The 19,627-nt window shown below is 39.9% G+C and overlaps 1 protein-coding gene across 3 annotated transcripts in view; it reads left to right on the top strand.

Annotated features, from left to right (window-relative positions):
* IL1RAPL2 (interleukin 1 receptor accessory protein like 2) overlaps positions 1-19,627 on the top strand; it is a 391,439-nt gene that overhangs the window by 264,323 nt on the left and 107,489 nt on the right. For 2 of the 3 annotated variants that reach the window (XM_074601410.1, XM_074601411.1), the window contains exon 6: positions 15,321-15,395. The exons of the other annotated variant lie outside the window; for it this stretch is intronic. In XM_074601410.1, coding sequence (XP_074457511.1) covers positions 15,321-15,395 — 75 coding nt within the window. The remainder of the gene's footprint in view (positions 1-15,320; positions 15,396-19,627) is intronic. 3 annotated transcript variants of the gene reach the window in all.

Below are 19,627 nucleotides of genomic sequence, written 5' to 3' on the forward strand. Positions count from 1 at the left end.
CCTGGCCAGCTCAGCTTGGTCACCGTAAAGAGCATCTGCCTCAGCCACCATGCTCAAGGCGAGCACAGAGCCTCCTGACCCTGAGCTGCATGCTTCCCTCACGACTCACATCAGACTCTCTTAAGTCAGGTTCTTTAACCTAAAAAATACGGCTGCAGAATAATCCTTATTGGTTCGTTTCCATTTCGAGTAAGCATAAATCCTATTGCTAAGTCCTCTGTCATAGTGCTGTGAGCATTGTGCTGCTGGGGGCTAAGTCTCGTGGAGGACTCCGATTGCCTCAGAGGTAATTCGCATATTATTAAAGGAAATGTCAGACTGCCAGACAAAGATGGAGAGATGGTAGTTTGTGATAGACATGTTTGTAAAATCTGGGAGGAAAATACTGGGGAGGCAACTGGGGGGAGAGAATTTGCTCTGTTAGGCATCTGTGTATTGAAAGTGACAACATTTAATATTACTAGCAGGAAAACGTATCATGTATTAAATTAATGTACGGTATTATGGGGTGCTTTTATACAGCAATTTGGCACTCTTGGTGAAGTTTTGTATTGAGAAGTAATAAAGAAAATTCTAGTGTAAAATATGCTCCCTTCAATATTCATAAAATGTGCCATAGTTTAAAGGACCCGATCCTGTACATATCCACAGAAATGGAAGCTTTGCCATTGACTTCGGCAGAAGCAAGGTCAGCTACAAAATGATCATTTAAATAGGATTCCAAGAATGATTTATTGTTCCCACGATATTCATTTTCACCCCATTAGTGTTCCTTTTTGTTAGTGTGACCTTCAGTCTTGCATAGTGAAATGCTCATTGCACCAAACCATGACATAACATGATGAGAATACAACTGATAAGGCAATGATCTGAATCAAACAAGATAGTACCACTGAGCAGGAACTTTTTGTACAGTACAGTGGACTCCCAGCCCATACCTCGTAGTGGTTTTGGACACCCTGGCAGTATAAAAATCTGTATAATTCTAATAAATTAGTTAATGTGTAGGTTTGAGGAATCACAAATACCTTCTATAACATCTGCTTGATTGCTGATCATTTTAAAGTACTTCAATGACTAAACCATAGCATCCAGACATACATTTTATTGCGGGGGAAATTAATGTTGGTTTACTTTTCCAAATAAAAATATCTACCTTTGGATCTATCACACAAATGGAAAACTAACAAAGGGCTAATCCTAGTGGAACAGGAATTCGGTTATGAACTGTCTATATCACAGACCTTGGAAATCTTGACTTGCAGTTTCCATTGAAAAATAGAGATGTTTGATGTAGTGACAGATGATATACTATACTGTATTTTCTTTTTCTATTGCTGTTGGAATTGTATATTTAGTGAATTAGTCGTGATTGATGATAGTGTTTTAAGGACTTGCTAGTTCTTCCTGGGAAAAGATGGCATATTTTAACTATATTAATGGTTTGAGACTTAAGGATAGCACCATATATTTTTGTAATCTTTCAGCAGCGAAGCCACAATTTATACAAATGGATTCACTCTGTCTTTAGCTCAAGCAACTCTGACAAAAGATGTCATTTGAAGTAATGTTGCTCATCATTCATAGATGCAAAAGCTTAAGGCTCCATTGCTTTGATATGAAATTGCGTTGGAGTTTTCAACTCCTTGCAAGATCAGTATATGGTGTTAATGATAATTTAACTGTTTTATGCAGCTCCAGATTAGACTACTTGTGAACACAAAGGTGCTTATTTACCAACAGAAAGAGATATACTAACTTGAGAGTAGGTAGGAGGAGAAAAGAAGCATTCCAGCAACAACTCAGAATTCCCCAAATGTCAGCTCTGGAGCAGTTAAAAAATAGTGCTACTATGCATTCAGCCAAAATTGCCTATTTACAGTACAGTGTATTAGATCCCTTTACAGCATCTTGGTAAGGAAGCACATCATTGCAGAATAATACCAAGGGCTGGGAGAGGTCTCTGACTTTTACTTTGGTAAAAGTATTAGCTGAAATGGAGCCCAATCCTGCAGTTGCATCTGAATGCTTCCTTTTGTTGTGATATCAGTAATGCATGTATAGGGACCCATCTGTGGGGTAATAGTCAATAAAAGCATGGTACAAAAAGTAGTCTTTAGACACAATCTGAGAATAATAACAGATTAAGACAGAAGTTCTGCCTTAAAAGCCTATCTAACATTACTGCTGCACTGTGGTTTTGCTTCTGTGATCCAATGCTTTTATGATGCTTCTATGCTTTTACTACTAAAAAAACACCCAAACAACAACCAAACAAACCCCAGCCCTTCCTTTCTCTGTTTAATCCACTGGTTCTGTAAAAAGCAATGATATCATATAGTTTGTAGATAAGTGATAGATCTTTATATAGTGTTTATTTTACAAGTGTGCTGACACTCAAAGATTTTCTTTAATTATTAATTAAAATATGGGAGAGAAAGTGATAATATTTCTCACCTGTAATCCTGTATTTAGATTATCTCCATATTAGCCTGTTAAAATACTTTGTTCTGTAATTATCAATCCAAATATTGTTCACCTCCTGAAAAATTGTCATGCTCTTTAGCTATGCATCTCACATCTTTCAGTTTAAAATGTTGCCTTACAGTTCTAGAAAATAGACCTTAGAATTGAAGTAAAAGACTTGATGAACAAGACATAATCTTTTTTCCTGTAATAAATAAAACATGATTGATAACTAGTGTGCATTAGAAGGAGTCGATGGACAGGTACGTGTTGATCAGAGGGAACTGAACATGGTGCATAATACATTTTAAAGCAGACAACAAAACGGAGAAAAAATTTCAAATGGGGGTAGGTGGTAGGTAAACCAATCACATGTACCCAGGGCAGGTTATCATACTCACCGTATGATTAACGTGGCAAGTAATGAAACATTTATTGTTTCCTACACTGTCACTGCTGAGTTTGTGCTCAGCTTCTCCATCAGCCAGTCATCCCATCCTTTGGGACTGAAGTATTATAGATGGCCAGAAATATGTATTTTTTATTTGGGAGGAAATTTGTGGGGTTGTTTCTCTGATTTTACTTTCATTTTACATTGGAACAAAAGCCAAAATTCTCAAAATTCCCCTCATAAAGACACCTGAAGAATGCCACTTGAGAATACTGTTTCAGAAAGAAATGGAAGTTTCAGGGTGGCATTACTGGAAAATTTGAGGGGGAAATCTTCTTTAAATTACTTCCTTTGTTGCTTGAACTTTGTTCCATGAGCTGAGGTAGTAGTTCTACATAATGATAGATTAAGATATAAAATGGCAGTCAAAATAGTATGTTGAGTTTCATTTGAATGATGTAGTTTAAATGTAATGGCAGTTACTACCTAGAACAGATTGAATTGTCTTGTTCTCTTGTTGAAAATGTCAAAGCAAAATCTTAAATTGCTTCAACACATGACAAACAGAAGACACTTTCAACAGGAAAATGAAGTGTCAAGCAGGTTCATTACAACAAGCTGACACAATTTCATGAAAAATTTCTCAGAAATTACATTCCTGGTGCAAAACTTATATCTGGCTGCTGGAAAAAAGCAGCAGAAGACCTAAAAGCTGGGTAATGAATGGTCCTCTGAGAACAGCAGAGAAATGTAGAAGCCAAGGAAAGCGTTCTCTTCTTCTGCTTCACCAACAGTGTCCCAGTGGCCGAGGGGTAGGGGCGTTGCTGATTTCTGTCCTTGCAGTCAGAGGGAGAAATTGCAGAACACAAAACCTTTCGGGAGCCTGCATATGCGCAAGTAGTTTGGGCAGAGGCAGGCGCAGTATCTGGGTACTTGGGCAGCTCATCCGTATCGCGTCCATGCACCGTTCACAGAGATCTTGCACTGCCTTGTCCACCAAGGCTGGGGGGAGCGAGTTCCCCTTCCCCCATGTGATTTGTTAATGAAAACAAGGTGGGTCCTCTCCTCTCCTCTCCCTCTCCCTCTTCTTCTTCTCTCCTCTCCTCCTCTTTCCATTGGTTTTTTTTTTCTATTTTTTTCTTGATTTAAAGATTATCTTCATCTTTTAATAAAGGATGGAGGAAATATACCAAAGGATTAAATCCTTATCTGCAGCCTTTTGAAGTGCCTGTGGGACTGTTTAATCTTACATTTCAGGAGATTTGGAAGCTAGGCCCTCCTGCAGTTTCTGCTGCACGCAGTATAACCTGTGCCCAAACTGAGCCGTGGGACAGGTACAATCCACTGCTTCCTCTGCTGTCAAGTTTATTTTATGCTCCTCTGATAGAAATGTCTGGTGTGTTGACAGCCTGCTTAGCAATGGTCACGTAGACTCAAAACAAAAATAATCCCAAAGACATTTTTTTGGCCATGTCTTCACTCTTTTCCATTGTTCTGAGTGTTACCACAAGGTCTTTGAACTGGTTCACTGGGAAGTTAATTTGTTCCTCTCACTGTGCTGTATGTCACCGGGCTTGTTAACGGGGCTGCACAGAGATGCACCGGTAGGCACTGGAATTACATTTGTCCTCGTGCTTTTTATACATATAGCTCTCTACACACCCTTAGTCACATTCCCCTTGGAGGTTTGCTTGCCATTCTTTGCATCTCCACTGACCGTTAAACATTTTCAAGTGATATGTTGGTCTTAAATACTACAAGTTTATTGTTGAGTAGTTGCCTCCTGTAAACCTGCTGCGTGAAGGTGAGAGTGTGCCCACTGACTTAGGGTGTGAAGAAGTTTCCTGTAGCATCTGTCTTTGAGGCAGTGCTTTGCTCATGTTTGGTGTATTTTTGTGAAAAAGAAATTGCGTTCTCAGATCAGAAAACCGCCCTGTGTTTGATAGTAGCTGATACTGAAAGACTCAGGTCCCACACATCACCATGAGGCTATTCTGCTTCCCATCACCTGGTATAAACTCTGATGAAAGTGGTGAAAGGCATCAGTGCTGACTGAAAATGGGTCGTCCCGACAGAGATATCTATGGATGCTACTTTTTTGTTAATTCTTTTAAATCCTGTGCCTAAGATAAAATGATGCATTTCATGGGATAACTATCTCCTTCATTTCTTAAAGCATTGTTTTTCATGAGAAGATTTACATTTTCTTGATCTTCAGTCATGAGACAGGATAAACAGTAGCGAGTGTATCTATGATTTCTTCACAAGCCTATATTATGACTGCTTTTATTTGTTTTTCTGCTCATCCAACCAACAAAGACATGATTTGGCCCAATTTTTTCTTAACAGTGCTACATGTGTGTAGCAAATAATACAGTTCAAAACTTCTTCAGTGGTAAAATGAAAAAAAAAAATAATAGCAATACCTGGTGAAATATATTTTGCAGCTTTTAAAGGCAAATTAGAGACAAAGAACCTACATAAATATTGCATAAACATTTTATGAAAAGGTGTTCCTTGTCAAGTATAGTAACATTTTTCATCATCGTAGCAAGCTTTCAAAGCTGGGGTGCTAATTCAAAGAATGCGTCAGAATTAATAGGCTGGATGGGGCAGGGTGAAACCTACACATTAAATCCCTACAGAGCGAAATCAATTGGCAAGAGGTGACTTAACAGAAGTGTCCATGTTTCTTACTTGTGAACGTTGTTAAACTAAAAAACTTAGAATTGAAATTCCATCTAAAAATTGTTTGCAGTATGGCTGCTTTGAAATTGTAATGGTCCTGCTGAACATCAAAGCAGGCTGAGCTGTTACATTGTGCAACATCTAATCGTGTCAAAAGTACAAGTTTTAAATGGTCTCTACTGCCTTTGAGACTTCAAATGAAATAAATTTTTAATGTTGATCGTGAGTAGCTCCGTCCTCTTCTTTGAAAAAGTACACAGAAATATTTGGTCTGTTACAAAGGTTTTGTCTCAGGGCTATCCGAGGGCACAGGTGACCCATGCGGTTGCCTGAAATAGCAAACCAAGAGAGACGTCAAAATGGCACCGGCTCCTCCTTCACCAGATTGTGGTGTGCACCGGCTGGAGGCTGTTACTGATCTTGGAGATGGTTTTTCCCAGCTCCAAAAAGAGCCCCCATTGTTTTGCCTAAATATAGTGCCATAGGTGCTTAATACTTAGTTCAGCTGGCATTCGTCATCCACAATAATTCTCTTTTGATGCACTATCCATATTTAATACGAGGTTTATAGTTTCAGAGAGGAATGGATTAGTTTGAGTTTTATTAAAACAACACACACAATCTCCTCCATGATAATTCATGTTGCTGGGGTTGTGCTGTGGTGCAGTAGTTCACTGTGCACGAGTGGTCAAATTGATCATAGAATATTAATTGGTTGCGGACTGCAGGCTTTTGGTACTCTGGCTTCAGGTTGACAAGAATGATAGCTTTCATTTGCATGCAAAGTCTCCAGCTGTCCCTTCAAGATGGATGATGGGATCTGGCTTCATCTGTCACCACTTCTTTATTTTTTTTATAAGACAGAAAGAAAAAAGAATTAAAAAAGCCAAAAGATAAAATGTCATAAAATGTTCCTTGCAGATCTCCTTGAAATAGAGGGTAATTTCAAGCATCTTATTTCTGCTCAGAGTCCAAGAGAAACATTTTGAGTGCAGATGAAATGATGTATCCTTTGTGTTAAATACACTCTGTTCATTAACTAAAGCACACTCCATTTGAGATTTTCATGAATTATATTGCAGGGAAATGCAATCTACATTTAGTAACAACTTATTACACTTTTTTCTCGATTTCAAAGGAAACTCACGCTTGCTTCATAAAGGAAAGCTGCATGATCCACATTTAGGAAAGGAATAAAATGATCCCGCATAATCTAATCCAATCTGTGAAATTTAGAAATGCAGTGAAAAGAAAGGTGTGTTGGCAACTGTAAGAGTAAGGAAACTTGATAACATCAGTACAGGGAGAGTCCTGCTAACATGGAATTCTTCTAGTTTCCAGCACCCGCCTTGCAATGACTATAGTGACAACACTGATAGTAACCTGATAGTAGTGTCAGTGAATGTTTCACATCAGGAGATGCATAACAATCACCTGCTGCTGGCATTTAACATGTATATTGCAGTACTGTTAAGTGTTCAGCCCTGTTGTAATTACTTTGTGATGGGCACCTTGTGGGATTTTGCCATCTGTGCTTCAGTAATGTGCAATCTATGCTATTGTTTCTACCGTACTTCACCAGTCCTTCTAAGTCATATTCTGTTGCATTAGTTCCACCAGAATCTCACAGTTTCATTTTCTACAGCCTTATATGACTTGATAGCCTTGTAAGAAAGGGGAAGAAGGTACTGCACAAATCTGAAAACTAGAAGATCCTAAAACCAAAATCTGATTCTTTTCTACTTTTCTTAACAATTCCATGAATTCATGAGAGTTCATCTACTACCTGATGCTCCTGCTCTTCTCTGCAAAGGAGTTCAGCTATCTCCATGAACTCTGATAGCATCCTCTGTGCAGTAGCTAAAGACATCTTAGCTGAGAAGACTGGCAGCAAGTCTTCGTGTTCAGAGATGATTTCACACCTGAAATTGCCAGCTGCTCTTACTAGTTTTGAACAGTTACCATAGGCTGCAAGGTCATGCCTGCAGCAGAAGCTGTTGGAGCAGCTGGCAATAACAGGATAGACCCAGCTAGTAGCTGAGGATTTTGACTGCTCTCAAAGTCAAGGGGGCCACAGTCATGGCCAGCTTCTTGGTGCCAGTAGTATGACCTGTCAAACACGGGTCTGTTCCAACTCATTGAAGACTTAATGGGTTACAGTCAAAACCACCAGTAATGATCCAAGAGCATTTGAGTGCCTCAAAATTTATTTCCCTTGTGAGCTGCATTTCAGCATGGACACAGCATCTTCCTTAAAACTCTGATTGTGTTGTCCTTCTTTCTATGTCATAAAAAGAATTCGTGTGATGAATTCCAGTTATTTACCGCTAATATAAAAATGCTAAACTCCTTCTTGCAGAAAATTGTCCCACAGTGGCAGACCAAACAGTGCATTAAGGCACTCTTGATCCTAGGTAGAGTTTTCAAAAAGTGATATTCACGGTGATGGTAGCAAAGGGGGAGCATCCAATTGCTATATCATTTCACCCCATTGTCCCAAAAGATGCATTTCCTGCTCGAATAGTAATAAATAGAGAAAACCTCTTTGTCCCTATTCAATGACTCCTGGCTTCCACACAAGTTCTGAGTTTATTGAGTTTGAGTTTATTGAAAATAAGTGTTTGGTGTTTATTTTCAGAGGTGGAGACATTTATCCTTTGACAACATTTTGTTGCAATGGCTTTCTTTCAGTTACAGCAAATAACGGATGGAGGTGCAATCATTTTGTCAGCTTGATACTGTGGTGAAGGAAAGGCAGCACAATAGCTGAATGCTGAAAAAGTGTGTTTTGACTGACTGGTAGAACACACTGCAATACAGAGGACAGTGTCCCCACAAAAATACAGCCTCACAAAGTTGCGTTTTTATGAATGAGTTGCTTTATGTGGTTTTCCACTGCTTTTTACCTTGTGTGGTAGTTTGCTGCTGGGCGAAGAAAATGAAAAGCATTCGTTCTGATCGTATAGTGGGACTTGCTAGTGGAGGTGTGTTAGGGGCTCAGTCCACAGAGGATACTTACTACGAGTCCAGGTGGGAACCCTTGTCTCTTTAGACAAGCTTTTAACTCTGCAAGTGCACACAGTTCAGTCCCTGGCAGCCAAGACTATAGCTGTCACATTTACATTTACATCTGCACAATTGGCTAACGCATTTGCTTTGGTGTAAGCAGCAACATAAAAGATAAAGCAGTAGCAGGTCAGGCCTGAAGTGTTTTACTGTCAGCCATTGAGAAATCTGTTGGCACAAGCTGGGATTTCATATGAGCCAAAAGGAGTTAGGTACATATTTTTTAAAAGGTACAATGCTGAGCTTCTCTTAGCAACACGTGCCCTCTGGTTAACATATTGATTTAGCATTTTGCATGCAGTTAGTTCCATCTTCATCTACGGTGTGAAAGTTGAGATGTCACTGCCAAGATTTTTAGATGCCAAAGTAGATCTAAGCCATGCCTGGGAGCTTGTGTATTTGAACTAGGAGTGAACAAAAGCTTAACTTTGGGTATGAACTAGTTTCAGATTAAGGATTTGGCATGCTGTTATTTGCCCCTGAGGATGCTATTCAAACAGATCAGTTCTGCTGTCAAAAGGTTAGCCAGATTCTTGATTGAATGATACTAGAGGGTCTGTGTTAATTAGTGGTGGGGAAATGCCAGGTCCTTTGATTGAAGGAAGTAGGTTGGCATGTAATTGTCTCATAGAAGATTTGAAACAATTTTGTTAGATTCCCGGCATTCTGCTTCATATTTGGATAATTGTTCCTTTCATCACTGCAAATTACATGAACAAATGTCCAGGAGGTACATCAATAGCAAAATTATAGAACAGCAAACGTACTTTGGGTGCTTATCACAAGAAGAGGAAAAGTCATTACCTACCCTGAGGAAGAAGAGGAAAACCCTTACCCAGCATTTGACCTGTTCTACGCCACATGTCAATTAACATTTTTAGCCTTCAGCCTTCATGTCCCTTAGAAGAGTTATCTGGTCTGGAAAACACTACAGCTGTACCAAGTCACAATAAAGAGGCCCTTCAAATCACAAGCACCTGGATTTCAGTGCATGACCCTGATGCTGACTGGCTTCACGCTGGTAGCAATTCAGGTCCTTGAAGCACAGGTGAGGCCTATTGGCTCTGAACATGCCTTTGCACGGCACAAGGGGAAGGAGATCTGCATTGAATTTGGAAGTTGTGTTTAACTGAGCTGTTCAAAAATTGTGGTAAGAGATTTGTGTTCGTTGTAGTAACAGCCTGGGCTGTCTGTCTCTCACCGTGGTTGCCGTAATAGAAGTCTGGCTGGGGTGGGGAGAGTACTGTAAGGCTGCTGCGGAGGGAAGGTAGGCAATAGTGTAAGGAAATAGAGATGCATCAAATAACTGGTGCTTGGTAGTTTTTCTAGCTGGTTATCGTTGTTTATCCCTAAGTAATGGTATCCTGAGGCTGTTTTTTTTTCAGCTGTTTTGTGCTTTTTTCTAGAGAACTCATTAGAGCATCAGATATATGTTTGAATATGGAATGAGAGGTTTTTGAAACAGTAAGGCTGTGGCAGGAAAAAATGAGCCTCTAGGCCCTTGTGCTGCACTGGCACTTGGAAGCAGGAGCTGCTCCTTCAAGGCTGTTGTCGTCTTCGTTTGGTGCTGTGGGTAGCTAGACGTTGCCCTGTGCAGCAAGTTATGCTCTCCCTTGTCTTCTGAAGATCCCCGTGTAACTATTTGATGAGACCAAATTTTTGCAGGTCTCTTCTCTGCTTTTCTGAGGCACTTCTCCTGGTACAGCGTATTCCTTGTGCCTATGAAAAAGAGAGAATAAAAGTATCATGTGTTCTGGGAAAGAAAATGCACCTGGATGAACAGTTTCAGAGGATCAGATCAGTGTATTGATTTGTACAATGCCATGCCTTTAAATGTCTTATGGAAAAACCCCGTGATGAGTGTTGTTGAAGTCACAGCAACTTGATTATTGTTTTAAAGTTTGTGTATTACTTTCTAATGGTGTGAATATAAGCATAGGAGGAAACAGCACTTTAAGCAGTCTCCTAGTAGTGCTGAACAGCCTCCAGCCATGTCCACCAAGCTCTCATAGGAGGCACATGCGTTGGCAGGTGCCTCTGGGTAAAGAAATGTCTTTCCAGCTTGTCATCCAGCACCTGTGACTTCCAGCGATGCACCAGGTAGTGTGTGTGATGTTACCCTGAGACAAAGCACAGAAGCCTTGTGCAACGCCTCCTGTCAATCTTAATTCAGTAGTGTACTCTATCAGCAGATACTTGCATAAACAAATGCAGCCAAAGCTCTCCTAGCCCATTCATGGGATGAAATTCTAGCACGGCAAGTAAAGGCAAAGAAACCCCCTAGTGCGCTGCATTGTCAGACCTAGTGTCTTGCAAAGGTAGGTCTATCTGTGGGGATTGTTGCTTTGGGGAACTGTCATCCTTGTTCTAGTGGCTTCACCATCTAAGTATTGCTGCTTAGAGCAGACCAGGGGCATGTCACGTTCCGAGGGGCCTGAAAGAAAAGGAGACAGCTCTATCACAGCTCTTCCTGTGACAGTTAATGACGTATATTTGTACTTCTTTGCAGAAGTACTGCTGTACCTTTAATAATAGGAAGAGTGTTTGCAGTGCATCTAATTGTTTTAAGTTAGTTGGTTTTGTGGGAGCTGAAGTAAGAGTTAGGTGAGAACACATAAGACTGTTAGCTTTATTAAAGACATGTTGATACAGTAACAACATTAACTCTTTGTTCTGCTACCCCTTCTAGCAAGGCTGGAAATAAGAGTGCCACACATTTGTAAAACTGTTCTGAGAATTAAAGAAACTTCTGTTAGAGGAATAAGCTGAGAATATCTTTTACTACCTTACTGTTTAAGAAGGGACAGAAGTGAATTTCATAAGGTGAATAAGTGATCTGATGTCTGACCTCTAAAACAAGTATGGCTTTCGTTTTCTGGAAACGCATATGACATTTGAGACCGAGCAGTTCATTGCCTTCTAGACTCAAAATCTCTTTGGGCCATTTCAGTTCCTACATAAAGAGCTCTGACAGGCTGCCAGTTCATTATAATGATTACTGTCCAAGAAAAATATGGCAAAATATAACCAGTTAAAATGTGACACACAGGAGCATGCTTAGAAAACATCCGAAGACCGCAAGTAAAGCTAAGGCAAACAGGGGGAAGCCCTGGTCAGATTGGGTTGCAAGGGGTGTGGGTGGGAAAGAGGTATGAAAAGAACATTAAACAAGGAAAGCCTGAGCACACTGGCACAGTGTGGATGCAGCTACCCCAGCAAGTTTTCCTCCACATCCTACAGTGCACGCAGAGTACAATTTAGTACTAGAGATGAAAAATAATAACACAAGAAAAGCCTAAGGGTAGCAACAAAAGCCTGAAAAGCTAAGGAAAAAAACTGAGGTGTTGGTAATATACCAGAAAGTGAAACTGGTGAGGCTCTTCACAAAGTACAAGGGACCACACTCAACTGGGCTGCAAGATTTTGGGGTTTTTTTTCCTCCCCACTCCCCTTCCCATTAAATATCTACCCAGAAGAAAATTTGCCCGGTATATCAAGTGGTTTAGAACTACATTCTCAAGCTGATCTCTTTCCCCATTTTAGCCTTTACTTATTAGGTCTTGTATGTGTGTGGAGCTTTAAACACATCGTAATCTCTCCTGAAGGAGTCCTGTAAAGGGTTGGTGAGAGCCTTGCTTGTACTGGACAAAGGGCTTGATTCTTTTAGTATTGGGGTTAAATCCCCAAACCCCTTTGCAGCTACTGTGACCTTTCCACTCCCTCCAGCACGTGTTTTGCATCAGGCCTGTACGGAAGCTGCAGCAAATAGCTGCATGTCTCTGACAGCAGCCTCTCATCTCCGTGTACTGATCATCTGGGGCACTCCTGCAGTAGGATACAGGCCAATGTGTTACCTTCCTAAGAAGCCTGAATTGTGCACTTTCTAGGCCAAAATGCATTTTCTAGAGATTTTTGGCTCAGTCTTTTAAAAAGTTACTGAACTCAGACAAGCAGAGGCAATTAAGAACATTGTTAAATTTTTAATACCTCTGTAGTACTTCCTTTTCCTGTCTCTTTCCAGCAGGTGGTCTGAGGAAGTCTGCCTAGACAGTATAAAAACCAGTAAAGATACCAAACCAAAATTGCAGAAAAGCAATATTCTCAGGTGGTGACTCGGGTTATGACCTTCCCCCTCAGCAGATGCCAGGGCCAGACAACACTACCTCTAATTTTCTGTGATGAGTTGAGAGGAAATGGCAAGCAATACCTGTGAAGATGTTCTCCTTATGGCTGGCAGTGGGTTACACTTCAACTAATGTAACTAAGTGGCTCTTGCTAACTTATTATTTATTGACAGGGGCTTTGCATGTGAGGGATGAGAGAATAAGGAAAGCAAAGCTCTTATACATGTTGAACAGAAAAATGTCAGTACTGAAAATGTGCTCACACTTTCATGTTCTCCCTTACCCAATGTCCTGGCTATCAGCATATTCCTGGAGAACGTGCTTTTTTTCATGGAGTGTTGGGAATGAGCTTTGCTTGAAGCCGCTGTGACCTTCAAGTGAGAAATTCATTGTTTGAATTAGGATGGGATTTGTGGAGAAGCTGGAGAAATAGTTGCCCATCTTCCCTTGGATGCAGTGGGATTTTATGAGGAAGAGCATCTCAAAAGCTTTTAGCAATTTAAAAGCATCCGTTGCTTAAAAAAATCATCAGTGGAATGTGTTCCAAAGCCCCTTGGGTTTGATGCCCAAAACTCCTACTTAGAAGTTTTCAGCTTTGGTTAGGGTTGAAATTCCTTAAAAAGCAAGTAGTTAGACTATACTTACACATGTAGGTTTGGCAGAACTTTATTCTTATTCTCTAGTGACATTCAGATGCCTTAGGTGCATTAGCACAGCAAATTAATTATTTGTTTCTGCCGGAAATTTTCTACTCGCAGGCTAATCCCCAAATAATGTGATTGTACAGGTAGCCTTCATGTTGCTTCTGGGTCAGTCTTATGACTTAGCATCGGATGAGCATTTTTGAACTGCTGAGTTCTTGTTAACAGAATTTCCTATTTCTCTTTCTTTCTGAGCCCTGCCTGTGCTTTTAGTCGTAATAACGTGCTCATTAAATCACTTCGGAGATTCCTGTGTTGTCCTTCTGGGTAAATGGTACAAGGAGTTCTTCTTACAAACACACATGATTTTGATCTGAAATGTTGGCTGCTGACTTGTTACTGAAATGCCTATTTTGTGATAAGCAAAGCATAGCTGTAGCGTCAGTGGAAGGAGCTCCATTTTCATTTAAATGGAACTGGGGAAGTGGATTGCGCTGACAATCACTTCTGAAGGAGTTTAAAATAATAGTGTCAACTGTAAAGCAAAATCAAACAGGTATTTCATTAATACAATTTGTCATTTTCTGTAGATGTGGATGTAAAAATGTTTTGTGGGTTGACCTTTTTAAATTTTTTTTGGTAGTAGAGTAATTCAGCTACCTCCAGTTTTACGCAGTTGTCACTTGATGGCTGGTTATCAGACCCGCATTAGTGAAACGTGTGACTGCTGCACCTCTGCTTCAGCCACTCAGTCAGCTTGTTTTAAAGCCCTAGGGAAGGTGTGTTGAACCATTGACTCATGCTGAAGGCAGAGCCCATGGGGGAGAGATGTCCTCCCAGCACACCGATGGCTCAGGCTGGGCTGGGAGCATAGGCCAGGAGCTTGCAGAACTCAAGCTCCCACTGCTTGCTTCAGGGAGATCTGCTGCCCCAACTAGGGGCAACTTTCAACCTGAGCTACCAAACCACTGAGCAGACTTGTTTCCTATCAAATCAGTAAGTGCGGAGGCTTCTGAGGAGATCAAGGTAATTTTGCCGTAGTCTTTTATTGAAAAATGCAAATTCATTTTATAAACTCAAATCAAATAATTTCAGGTGATGAATTTCAACTGGAAAAGTATTGAAGTAATTTTGAAATGTTTAATTTTATGTGGTGCAAGATGCTGTATTTTATTAAAAACAGTTCTCTCCACCTCCAGGAATGCTGAGACATTTATTTCAAGCTAGCCCCAGCTTACAAAACCTATTTGCACAGCCTGGGACTAAGGTCTCAAATCAGGTCATGAAGCCTGTGTCTGTAGCTGCGCTTTTCAGCAGCAGTATTATCTGTGACTGTCTGTGGCTGGAGCAGTCCCCTGGTAGGACCAGGCTGGGGTGATGTTTCCTGCTCTTGGATGGAGATACTTCTCTGTAGCAGAAGGCAGGGTCCCCGCTCGGACTTTGAGAAGGGGGTCCAAGTGCCCCACCTGCTTGGGTGGGAGCGTAAGCTAGGTGTGAAGCTGCTGGGGCTCATCAGACAAAATGATGTGGCAGTTTTCCTTGCGCGTTTAAATACTGTTTTGGGCAAGCATAGAGACGTTTTGGGACTGGTCACACTGAAATAGATTTGGTTAGCATTTCAAATTAAGTTTTTTAACTTTGCAAGGTGAGGATCTAAAATGCTTTATCTAGTTATTATATGAAGATTAAAAGTGAGAAACTGAGTTTGTTTCGCTGCTTTGTATTAAAAATGTAATTTTTGAAGTAGCTCATTTCTGTTGAATCGGCAGGCCACCACAGCCACGAGGAAAGCAGTAGCACGTTGGCAGTGTAACAGTCGCATTATGTAATAAATATTTACATGCCATCAAGTGTGCAAACGTTTGATTGCTTACATGATAGAACTTTTCTTTTGCAGTCATTGGTCTCAATTTTTCCATTACATTTTCTCATTTTCTTTTCTAGCTTTACTCACAGACAAACCTCCAAAGCCATTGTTCCCCATGGAGAACCAGCCAACTGTTATAGATGTCCAGCTGGGTAAGTCCCCTTCTGGGAATAATAGATCCTAAACTTCCACTCTGATAGCAGATGGGAAAAATTGAAAATGGTAAGAAAGGTTTAGTGGTATTGTTATTACATGCAAATCAATTTACAGCTTCTCATTTATAACTGTAGAATTTACTGCCATGGTAATTTAAGGAAATGAACTTGTGTGACATCGGGGATGGCAGTACTAATTGGTTACATTGGGTATTAAATATAAAGCACTGCTGCGCTTTTCAATATGTGATTGATAAGAGTAATATGTGTCGACGCTGGTGCTGTATTGATCAGTTGATGTTCACCCTATCTAAGACAAATATTCTCATAAAAGAAGTGCTGATTCCTTTAAAAGTTAATGTAAAACAGTGCATTTTCATGTTGTTCTGAATGCTTACCAGGAAGGGCTTTTGACTAAAATGCTTGTATGCTTTTCTCACTCCTGTTATATATTCTTCTGTGAATGCACATCTCCAAATCTCAGCTGGCAGCCTATATTTTCTCTCATGTTGAGAAACTCTAATGTTAGAGAGTTCTGCTAACTTTGGGGAACTGAGGGCCATCTTGGTGCTGAAAGAACGGCTCGTCTTTGAAGTCCCAGAGTTTTTTTTTCAGTGACTTGAAAATAGATTTCTAATTTTGAGAGGCGGAATTGGAGTTGCTGTTGAGGACTGTGGTGTCATGAGCTTAAATTACAAGAGATGTGTTGCAGATGTGGATTATTCACTCAGTGCTGAAGCTGTGGCATTTTCCTCCTTCTTGAGCTTGACTCCTCCTTTTATACTAAAGCTGGCTAGGATTCAGTGGTGGAATGTGCTTTAAAGGAAAGCAAGGTCATAATGAAACATTTTAAGTGGGCTGATAACATTGTGGTAAAGCTGTTTGTTTGTTTTTGTGAAACCCTATAGGGTCCTACTTGAGCTGAGTATAAAGGCACATCCTTGTTCTTAAACCAGGTGCCTGACAATTTCAATGAAGCACTTAAGATGCTATGAAGTATTTAAAAATGGGGCTTGAATTCTTGAATGTGGTTGTTGAATCGTGGTGAGAATATGAATCGTTTGTGACTTTAGCTAATCTTAAAGATTATCTTTCTCTCATATGCCTGAAGTGACTAAGAAGACTGTAAGGGCTTGCACAGGGAAGAGAACAGTGGATCTGGGAAGCAGCCAGTGCCAGATGAATTCTGCAGAGGGGCGCATATGTGCATATTCAGGTTCCCCTCCACAGGACTTGCATGTCTGTAGCTAAGCAGAAATTGGCCCTAAAAGGGGAAAATGCAAAATGGGTCTGAAGCCATAGTCAAAAGCCTACCAGAATTAACAGCAAAACTCAGTCACCATAGTTTGGATCAGCCCAAAAGGCTGAATTCAGTCTCCTGGTCCAGCTTCTTAAAATTCAACTTTCTAATGATTTCCTTTGGGACCAAACTGTCCCTGCATACATCTGTGTAATAAAGGCACTCGAAGAGTACACATCTTTGTTTCCTGCATTTTTATTCCATCTTCATTTTCTCTTCCAAGTTTCTCTGTTCCATCAGGACTCTGTTGTTTCTGCACTGAATTTCTTGCTTTTCCTGCATGAAAACATTTTGTTCTGACTGATTAAAAAGTGGTTTGATTAAAAAAAAAATGAAAACAAACAAACCCCCTCCTCTCCTTGGAGATATGGCTCAGTAATAGGATTTTGGAATATCTCTAGAGGGAAATACAAATCTTGCATCTTTATATGCTGGAATGTAATCCATTAGTTTTCCCTTAAAATCATGGAATTTACATATGGTGCATTTTTCTGATATGTTAATGTTTTTGGTTATTGCCATTAAACCATATTATGTGTGAAACATTCACGTTTATGAAAGAACCTGAATTTATTTCTTTAACATACAATGAAGTTCATTCATTTCCCTCTTGATTTTAAATGGCAAATAGATAGAGGCAGAAAATTCTCAGGGAGCACCTTCATCTTGTGGAGGCCACGTGCAGCTTTGGGCTGGGAGACGGCGGTGACCTCTGCAATGTGCTGCGGGCCCTCACTATGTACTGGAGCTTTGCAGGAAAGTTAATCATTTGATTGCAGCAAAGTAGTGGAGGAGAAAGTGGTACGTAATGTCATCTGCTGGAATATTTTTTTTTAGATCTTGTTTAGCTCCTAGGAGTTTTGAGCAAGTGACATTCTTCAGTATTTTATTAGAAATCAAAGCAAAGTTTCTGTGTTTTACAGGGCCTTTAACCCACAGAGTCAAATCACCCAATGTGCCTGCTTTTTTCAGTGGTTGCGCAAGTATATGAACATGGCACTAAACTACAAAAGAAATGGAGTTTAATCCATCTACTTATTCTGCAGAGATTAATTTAGATTTCTATTGGAAAGCTAATCTTTAAAGAAATAACTGTCTTTGCTCTATAAGCAGAGGAGATTAATAATTATTTACTGTCTTTATCCTTAATGATTAGCGCAATAGCGCAATACAAAATCCTCCTAGAACTCTAAATGTTGGCCTAACTATTTAGCAGCTTATATGACCTGATTGCAGACTTCACTATTCACCTTTTTGCTTTCAGCTTTTATAAGAACATTGAAATGAAAATAGGTATGCACAATTCTTACTGACAGTGGATAAAAGAGTTCCTTCAGGCTTCAAACATGGGCCAGAGCCTGCCTTGTTCTTCTTAAGGAGCATGAATGTACTTTTTGCTTTTTCCATTTTTCTTTGGAATGAGACAGAGATCAAACCTAACCCCATCAAGGTTAAAGAGAAGCAGAAACTGGAATTTGCTTCTTTCTTGTTTTCTGTATTTGCTTGTGCTGGAGAAACAGAGCCAGAGAGAGGAGGGTTGACAGAACGACAAAAGAGCATCCCAGAGGACTAGAGAAATAGTACAAAACAATTTCACTGTCTCAGATGCTTTAGCCGGCGCCTACCGTCTCTGGGCCTACCTAGAAAATAATGACAGATTATTTTTTTTTATTTGCTGCTTCCTTTTCATAAAAACAAAAATGAGACCCCCTTTTTATTTGTTTTTTAGCTCTTTGCATTGGGGTCAGCATAGCAATAGGTCTTCATTGCATAGTATGCAACACATTTACTCATTTTATATCTTGGTTTTAACAAAAAGTGTTTATTCACACTATATAATATATATTTTTGCAAATATATGACATTAATCTGATAATATCATGTTCTTCCTGAAAAAGGATATCCCTTATTTTCTTGATGACAGTAGAATAAAATTTGGTAGGATGAGCCAAAATACAGCCAGGTCTCCTGCCCAGGATACGGCGTGGCTTTAGCAGAAGGCCCTTGAGATTGCGTTTGAAAAGTTTTGTGCCATAACTCTGTACTCCTACAAACTCTTTTTGTATAATGTGACTGTCTACCATGTAAAGCTCTGAAAGTAAATTTATTAACACTTACATCACTGTGATTCAAAGTAGTTGTTCAAAGACCCCCTTTTTTTAGAGCAGGAACTTGCTGTTGCATTGTTTGCCATATAAACCTAAGCATGTATATGTAACCTCCCTCAGGTTAGAGATCTCCTTATGTGATTTAGAAAAGTAAAGATCGAAACCCCAGTCAGAAGTCTTGAGGCTGTGGTGCAGTAAGTATTAAAGATCTGTTATCTATTTTCACATACAGCTGTTCTGACAGTAAGTGGAGCATGCTGTGCTCTAAGTCTTAAGATGACATGTTGGTACATCACTCTGCTGATTTCTTAATTTATTTTTTAAATTCTTTTTCAGCTAACTTTGTTCACTCTTAGTACTTTGAGAACATGGAAAGAAAGATAGCCAATCCTTTTTGTTTTGATTACATGATTACGCAGTAGGTTTCTTCTCTGAACTAGCTCCTTTGTACAATTCTGGGAGCACTAAGCAGCCAAAATCTGACTGGTACACGGGTATCTGTGAGTTATTGCACTGCCAACTCTCAGCTGGTGTAAAAGTGGAATGGCAGGGGCATAAGCATTTGTGGAAGAAAGGAAGCATGGTTGTGCTCTGCTGATTCATGGCTGGGCAAGTATCTGTAAGGATCTTGTAGGAGCTGTATCTAGTTAGTCTATGTATAAGCAGCACCCAGAGTCATCTAGCTTGCACCATGGCTGCTATTTTACACATGTGTTCCGCAGAGTATCAAAACATTGAAAAATACAATATCAAAATAGAAGCTAAGTCTGTCTGTTAATTCTGTACCGTGTATTACAGTGACTGCAATGTTAAGTTAGTCT

This window comes from Larus michahellis, chromosome 9 (assembly GCF_964199755.1).
Source record: "Larus michahellis chromosome 9, bLarMic1.1, whole genome shotgun sequence".
Lineage (NCBI taxonomy): Eukaryota > Metazoa > Chordata > Aves > Charadriiformes > Laridae > Larus > Larus michahellis.